General features: G+C 58.7%; 4 protein-coding genes across 4 annotated transcripts in view; all 4 read left to right on the top strand.

The window, feature by feature from the left end:
- Positions 1–90, top strand: part of LINJ_15_1530 (NPH2/RS6-like protein) — a gene marked incomplete at both ends in the record, with an annotated part of 381 nt that extends 291 nt beyond the window's left edge. The window contains one exon of the mRNA XM_001464439.1: positions 1–90. This exon is cut by the window's left edge and continues 291 nt beyond it. Coding sequence (XP_001464476.1) covers positions 1–90 — 90 coding nt within the window.
- Positions 91–1,535: 1,445 nt separating this feature from the next.
- LINJ_15_1520 (conserved hypothetical protein) lies at positions 1,536–1,913 on the top strand (the record flags this gene model as incomplete). Its single annotated transcript, XM_001464438.1, has 1 exon — positions 1,536–1,913. One exon carries the CDS (start codon positions 1,536–1,538, stop codon positions 1,911–1,913), a length of 378 nt encoding a protein of 125 aa, XP_001464475.1.
- A 1,191-nt stretch (positions 1,914–3,104) lies between these two features.
- LINJ_15_1510 (putative phosphomevalonate kinase protein) lies at positions 3,105–4,481 on the top strand (the record flags this gene model as incomplete). Its single annotated transcript, XM_001464437.1, has 1 exon — positions 3,105–4,481. The coding sequence occupies one exon, from the start codon at positions 3,105–3,107 to the stop codon at positions 4,479–4,481; it is 1,377 nt and encodes a 458-aa protein (XP_001464474.1).
- Positions 4,482–5,291: 810 nt separating this feature from the next.
- Positions 5,292–6,173, top strand: LINJ_15_1500 (putative proliferative cell nuclear antigen (PCNA); the record flags this gene model as incomplete). The annotated part of the gene is made up of 1 exon (XM_001464436.1): positions 5,292–6,173. One exon carries the CDS (start codon positions 5,292–5,294, stop codon positions 6,171–6,173), a length of 882 nt encoding a protein of 293 aa, XP_001464473.1.
- Between the last annotated feature and the right edge of the window lie 1,063 nt (positions 6,174–7,236).

The following is a 7,236-nucleotide window of genomic DNA, read 5'->3' as shown; positions in this document are numbered from 1 at the left end:
GTCGTGGCGCTAGCCATCCTTCAGGGCGAGAACAGCCCTGTTGCGGCGAAGGTGCAGGCAGTGAAGCTCGAGATTGAGCGCTTGCTCTGAGGTGGCTTTCCTTGTTCTCTGGTTTTGCATGTTCCCTGTGTTTCTGTTCTCTTTGTTGTGGCACTCGAGCTAAGACTGCCGTGCGACAGCGCCTCCTGATGAACGAGGATGGCCAACATGCGGGGCTGCGCGGTGTGCATGTCGTCACTCCTGTGAAAGGGTTGCAGCGGCGGCGGTGGCGGCGGAAGTCCTGTGGTGCAGTTTGATCGAAGAAGCTCTATAACGACATTTTTTGTTTTCGCTTTTTTTCGCTTGTTAAAGTGAGAGAGCGATGAAGGGACTCTGTCTTCTGGGATTCTTCGCTAGAGTAGTTAAACGAGAGAGTGGGAGGGACAGCAGCGGCAGCGGCAGCGGCGGCAGAAACATGCACACCGCTATGCAGCCACAAAAGCCGAATCAGAAGAGAGGCCTCCACTCCCTTCGCTTTGGTGACGGCACGCTGTCTCCTATATGCCTCACGTTTTCGCTGCTGCTGATGGCCCGCGTCTACCACTGTGTGTCTGTGTCGGTAATCGGGACATTCTGCGTCGCCTGGTGCACTCGAAGCCCCTCCCCCTGCCTCTCTTCCGCCATTCCTGTGGTCCTGTGATGAAGAGGACGGAGATTCCTTGGCCGAGAAGCGAATAGGAAGTCTCGCGTATGTGTAAGCGCACGGCTCCGCAGTCGTGAAGCGTCTTTATCTTTTCCTTCTCTGTAATTCTGAGTGAAGATTAATCGGTATAAGAAAATCATTTAAAAGAGAGGGCGCGCAGTGTGGGCAGGCGAACCAGGCTAACCGCCAACCGAATCGGCCTTCCGGAGAAGCGTTTTCTATCTTCGTGTGCTTGACTCACGGAGGTCTGTTGGCGCAGCCGTGGCATATGTCGGCTTTGCCGACACTGAAGGATGGGCTCTACAGGATGCAGATGGGCGCGAGACGGATGATGCGTGCCTTTATCCTTCCACAAGAATGTTTCTCTTTCCCACTCCTCGCCACCTCTGCGCGACAGGGTGCTATTGTTGCTATTCTCAGCGCTGTATTTCCAGTGCTGCACCCACCAGTAGAAGCGGAGAGAGGGGAAGGTGGCCGAGAAGTTGCTCCCCTTGTGTGAGGCGCCACACACGCTTCTCACGCATACCATATCTGTTTCGCTGTCTCACCACGTTGAGATGTCCGTGTTTTTGTTTTGTGTGTGCAGCTCAAACACGCACATCGCTCCCACCCCTCACTATTATCCGCCTCTGTCGACTTCTCTGTGCCCTTTCTTTTACAGCCACGGAGGGCTTCGCAGTGCCTGTCGTCGTGTCTGCGTCTGCGCGTGTATGCGGCCCTCTTGAACACGCGGCTGTCCTATGCCACTAACAGCACGCGTGCTCTCTCGATTTCGCTCACTTTTGATTCGCCGCATCGAAGCCGCTCACCCAACTGCACCACATACACACACACACACACACAAAAAGGTGTCATGTCTTGCACAGCCAAGTGCAGCGGCTACGCCTCTCTGCGCGCTGAGTGCGCGCGGGAGCCCTGCATGGCGAGCGGCATGTGCACTTTGCTGAACCCCCGTATCTCGGACTGCGCCTCGTGGTGCTGCACGAGGCGCAGCGGGTACGTCTTCTTCCTTGTCGTGTTCTTCTGCGCCGGGACGTTTGCTTTGTGCGCCTCCTACTACCTCCACCGCCTTCACCAGATCAACGTCGAGGGCGGTGCCGTGCAAGAGAACGGCGAGGCTGTGGTGGTGGCCGAGCCGCCGACGGAGGAGGAGATGGCCGCGGCACGCCGCAAGAAGCGTGCTGTCGTTGTGGACCCGGCCCTGCTCAAGGAGCTTGAATCCAAGCATTGAACGGAGAAGAGGCGGGATACGTGGGGGGGCGGAGGGAAGGGAGCAAACCCCCCTATCCTCCCCTATCGCGTTCTCCATGTCTCTCTCTCTCTCTGATGCTTCCATCGCTGATCCATAATCCAACTGCGTTGCGTGTCTGCGCTTGCGCGCAGAATTGGGCTGTTGCCGTACAGCGATGCGTTGCCATCTGTTTTTTCTCTTCCCCATCTTCTTCCCTTGGTACCGGAGGGATGGCGAAGTCGGAGATGATGAGCGCGTTGATGTGCGTCTGTAAGTGTTTGGATTCTTGTGTGCGGGTTCCGACCAGTGCCTTGGTGGCGCCCCCCCCCGCGTTTGAATATTAAGACTTACACAGCGCCTCTTCTGCTGCAGGGACCCTGGCGACACCACACGGCTTATGTGTCTCGGCTCTTTGTTCTAGGATCCCTCTTCTGCTGTGGGGTTTCTGCCTTCTCGCGCACGTTTGCCACACTGCAGCTTCGAAGACACTCCTCATCTCCTTCCTCTGTTCTTGTGTCACTCCTCTCATCCTGCTGTGGGACGGGGACATCGCTGATTCGCGGTCCCTGGGCCGCCGCCTGGTGCAGACGGCAATGGGCACCGCGATACTTGATAGAGCCTGTCGCGTCTATTACCTAATGCAGCGCAGCTGAGCCCAGGCACTACATCCTGCCATGATCCTTACCACGATGAAGCACTTTGACTCTCTCTCTTCCCCTTTCCCTCTGCCTCCTTCTGTGTATGTGCGTGCGTCTGTCTAGGTTTGCGCAGAGTTTATTTTCTCAGTCTCCCCTCTGCCCCTTCGAGCACATCTGTTTCTGTCATCGCCTTTTGTTTGTCTGTGTGTGTCCTCCCTCCCTCCCTCCCTCTCTCCCTCTCTCCCTCTCTCCCTCCCCATTTCTCTCTTTCTCTCTCACCATCTCCCGTGGCGCGACACTCACGCTCGCCGGTTTTACAGACACGGACACACGCCGCACATCGTATACCTTGTGCTCGCGTGCCACCATCTTCTGCCCTCTCTCTTTCTCTGTATGCACGCATGGTTGCTTGCCTGAACAAGTGTCTTCCATAGTTAACCACTGCCGCAGCCTCCCCCTGTTCCTCGCTTGCGACGCCCCTCTTGTCTGCCATCCTTTCTCTCCCTCTCCCCCCTCCCCCCCCACTCCCGGCTCAAAAAAAAACTTATTGGCAATGGAGGCGTCAGCACCCGGCAAGGTTCTCATCCTTGGTAGCTACCTTATTGTGGAGTCGTGCACCCCGGCCAATGTCGGCGTCTCGATCGGCGTGAACGCGCGCTTCACGACGCGCATCGTCAAGGCGGAGTCCACAACGGCCGGCGCTTCGGGGAAAACGACGATGCACATGAATTCGCCGCAGTTCCGTCAGTCATTCTGCTTCGTCGCCGATACGTCAGCGCCCGGCATCGTCGCGGTGAAGCAGACGGAGGGGTCGGGGAGCCCGTTTATCTTCAACGCTGTCCTGTACTCCGTGGCAGCCGCCCAGTCGCTGGGCAGCAGCACCGATGGCGAGATTTGGGTGGAGCTCCTGGCTGACAACAACTTTTACAGTCAACGCAACTATTTAGAGAGTCAAGGGAAGGACGTGAACGTGGCCAACCTGCGCGCCCTGCCACCCCACCTGCCGCTGGTCGGTGCTGTCTCCAAGACCGGCTTGGGGTCGTCTGCGGCCATGACGACCAGCATCGTGGCGTGCCTGTGCCACCACTTCAACGCGGACGGGTGCTCACACGAGTACGTCCACCGTATCGCCCAGATTGCTCACAGTGTCACACAGGGCAAGATCGGTAGCGGCTTCGACGTGTACACCGCCGTCTACGGCACGTGCGCCTACCGCCGCTTTCCTGCGAGCCGCGTATCGATGATGATGGACAGTGCTCAGCCGCCGAGCTCGGTGGAGGTAGAGACACTGAGGCGGTGTGTGGACATGAAAGAGGTGTGGGTGCCGCCCGAGCCGTTCCGCCTACCGCCTGGTGTGAAGCTGGTCCTCGGAGACGTGCACCAAGGTGGCTCCAGCACTCCTGGCATGGTCGCAAAGATCGTGGCGTGGCGCAGATCTGTCGCTGACACCCCAGACAACCTTTGGGAGCAGCTGCGTCGCAACAACGAGGCGTACATCGCCGCTCTGCGTCGCATGATCGACGAGGCGGCAGCGAAGCCGGACGCCTACGCGGCTTCTATGGCAGCGCTCCAGCAGGTGCCCTCGCTGCCGCTGTTCAAGGCAGACGGCGAGTCGATGCAGTGCATCGTCGAGGCGTCCCGCTGCGCAGCCCGTAGCCGTGCCCTACTGCGGGACATGGGCTTGGCCGCGGAGGTGAAGGTGGAGCCTGTAGAGCTGACCGATCTCTTGGACGACACGGCGACTCTGCCGGGTGTGTTCGCGGTTGGATGCCCTGGCGCCGGCGGATACGACGCCGTGTTCGCCCTCGTGCTCGGCGACGAATGCGCCGCTGCTGTGGAGGTCTTTTGGGAGCATTACACTAAAATGAACGTCTGCCCGCTCCTGGTGCGTGAAGACCCGAGCGGCCTGCTCGTGCAGCCCCCACCGTGATGCTGAGGCAGCAGAACGTGAACGCTTTTTGGTACCGGCACGTCTGTGCGGCATGCTGTCGTCGGCAGAGAGTTGGATACAGCAAGAGATTGACCTGCCTCTCGCCCCTCTTTGCCTGTCCGAGTGCCGCGTATAGCACACCACACGTTCAGCAACAATACGACCGGCACGGCGCCGCTGTAAGACGGTTTCGCCTGTGCTCTTAACCGTTTGTACATCTGTCTCTCTGGAAGCACGTGTATGCGTAGTTGTTGTTGTATCCTAAGGCTACACGATAACGTACACGTGCATCCGCGGAAGACCGATTACCACTCAGGTTTTACTGCCTTCGTTACAAAAACAGTCAAACAACAAGCCGTTTTGCAACGTGATGTGCCGGCGCTCCACCTCCCAAAGGCGCCCGAGCCTTTCGTTGCCCCATCTTGCTGCATCGAGTCATCTCGAGCTCTTCGCATGTGCGACTTTTTTCACCTCCCCACCACTGCCACCACCTTCGCCTCGCTTCATGTGCGTATCTGCCCATGCGCCACTGGCTGCATCACGTGCGGCATCCGCCGCCTCTTGCCTCGCTTGTTATTCCTTCATACGTCTGTCCCTCACCTTCTCGGCGTCGGCACCGCCATCATCGCCGTCCACGAACGTGAACAAATCGTCATGGGCTCCACCGCTCACGTCAGCCTGCCGCACATATACACCCATACACGCATACCGTCTGCACACACACACACACACACACACACACACGCCTGCGCCCTGTACAGCATAGCACGTCATTTTCGCGCAAGCACCTCTACGCCACTTTTCCTCATCATGCTCGAGGCTCAGGTCCAGTACGCCAGCCTGTGGAAACGCCTGGTCGAGTGCATCAACGGGTTGGTGAATGAGGCAAACTTCGACTGCAACCCTGGGGGTCTGTCCATTCAGGCCATGGACTCCAGCCACGTTGCCCTCGTGCACATGCTGCTGCGCGACGACTGCTTTGTGAAGTACCAGTGCGAGCGCAACATTATTCTTGGCCTCAACCTTGCCTCCCTCTCCAAGGTGCTGAAGATCGTCGACGGCAACGACAGCCTCAGTCTGCGTCATGACGATGACTCGGACGTGGTCACCCTCACTTCTGAGAACCCGGAGAGGACGCGCAAGTGCGAGTACCAGCTGAAACTGCTCGAAATCGAGGCGGAGTCGATGGGCATTCCTGAGATGGACTACCGCAGCACTGTCACACTCAACTCCGCCGAGTTCGCGAAGATTGTGCGCGACATGCAGGTCTTCGGCGACACTGTCACCATCGCCATCAGCAAGGAGGGCGTGAAGTTCAGCTCGTCGGGCGATGTTGGGCAGGGCTACACATTCCTTCAGGCCGCCGGCGTGTCGGATCGCAGCGCCAAGTCGGAGGTGAAATCAGAGGTGAAGGCGGAGGCCCGGGACGAGGACGAGCACGAGCCCATCTCTCGCAGGTACAACAAGGCGGAGGGCGGCAACGGCGCCATCGGGGTCGAGGTGGCGATGGAGGAGCCCATCACGCTCTCTTTTGCGCTCCGCTTCATGGGCATCTTTGCCAAGGGCTCGACGCTCAGCGAGCGCGTCACGCTCAAGTTTGCCAAGGACAGTCCTTGCATGGTGGAGTACGGCATCGACAACGTCGGTTACCTTCGTTATTACCTGGCACCCAAGGTGGACGATGCGGAGTGAAAGCGACGTATGGATGGATGTAGCAGAGCGAAGTGGTGAAAGGAGGGGGCTATGTGCTACGAAGGCACCCCTCCCCCTCCCCTGTAGCGCGTGTGTGGTCAAGACGTGGTGTTGCCACACGAACCGTCCTCCCCCTCCTCCCCACGCTCCTCATGCTTCCCGCCATCACACCGACTGCTCGTGGCCGTCGTTGGTTTCTTTTTTTTTTTGCATCGACTGGACTTTTGTGTCTGTGCGTTTACGTCTTGCCTCCCCCATCCTGCATGCTCACAGGGGTCATCTCCCACCCCTCCTCATTGGCCACCGCTTCCATGAGCCCTCCCTCCCCCTCCCTCAATTTCATAGACATAGAAAACCGCCTCTCTCACACAGACCTAGTACACCATGACGCCTCGTTGTCGCTGGTGTACTGTTATGCTCTGTTTGGCTTCCTGTCCACTTCAGCGGGAGGGCCGCCAGGCAGAGCGCGTCGCCACCGGGAAAAGGCGCTGAGGGGCGGGTGCGTGTTCATCCTTGAGAAGGTGTGTGCGCTACACGCCCCCCTTCTTATGCCCAACGGCGTGCTAAGAGGTGCGAAGAGAGGGAGGCGAAGGACGAGACGACACCCTTCAGATGAAGTTGCACACGCGCAGAAGCGGACGCTTGGAGCGACGAGCAGCCAGAAATGACGTGGAGTGGAAGACCGGAGGAGGGGGGAGGGGCACTAATGCCTTTAAATTGTGTAGGAACGTGCTTGCGATACTGGTGTGTGTATGTACGTGTGCCTGTGCGCACCCCCCCCCCCGTTCGCTCGCTCGCTCCCTGTCTGCGTGTACGCACAAAGCATAGAAGTTGACTAAAAAGAGAGGCGTTCCTACAGAGAAGGTGGAGCCCCCCCCCTCCCCCAACAGCGGCGACGTGCGGCGCGTGCTTTGGGGATCTTCCTTCTTCCTTGTATCTGCTGCATGCATGGCTGATGCGTGTGCGCTTGAGGTCGTCTCAAGACAGGGAGAGGGAGTGCACGAGTGAAGGTGTCGCGCGCGCGATGATGCTTGCTCGATCCTTTCATTTCCTTTTCTGCACG

Source organism: Leishmania infantum, chromosome 15, assembly GCF_000002875.2.
Source record: "Leishmania infantum JPCM5 genome chromosome 15".
Lineage (NCBI taxonomy): Eukaryota > Euglenozoa > Kinetoplastea > Trypanosomatida > Trypanosomatidae > Leishmania > Leishmania infantum.
Note: the sequence above shows the minus strand (reverse complement) of the source record. Positions and strands in the feature narration are given on the sequence as shown.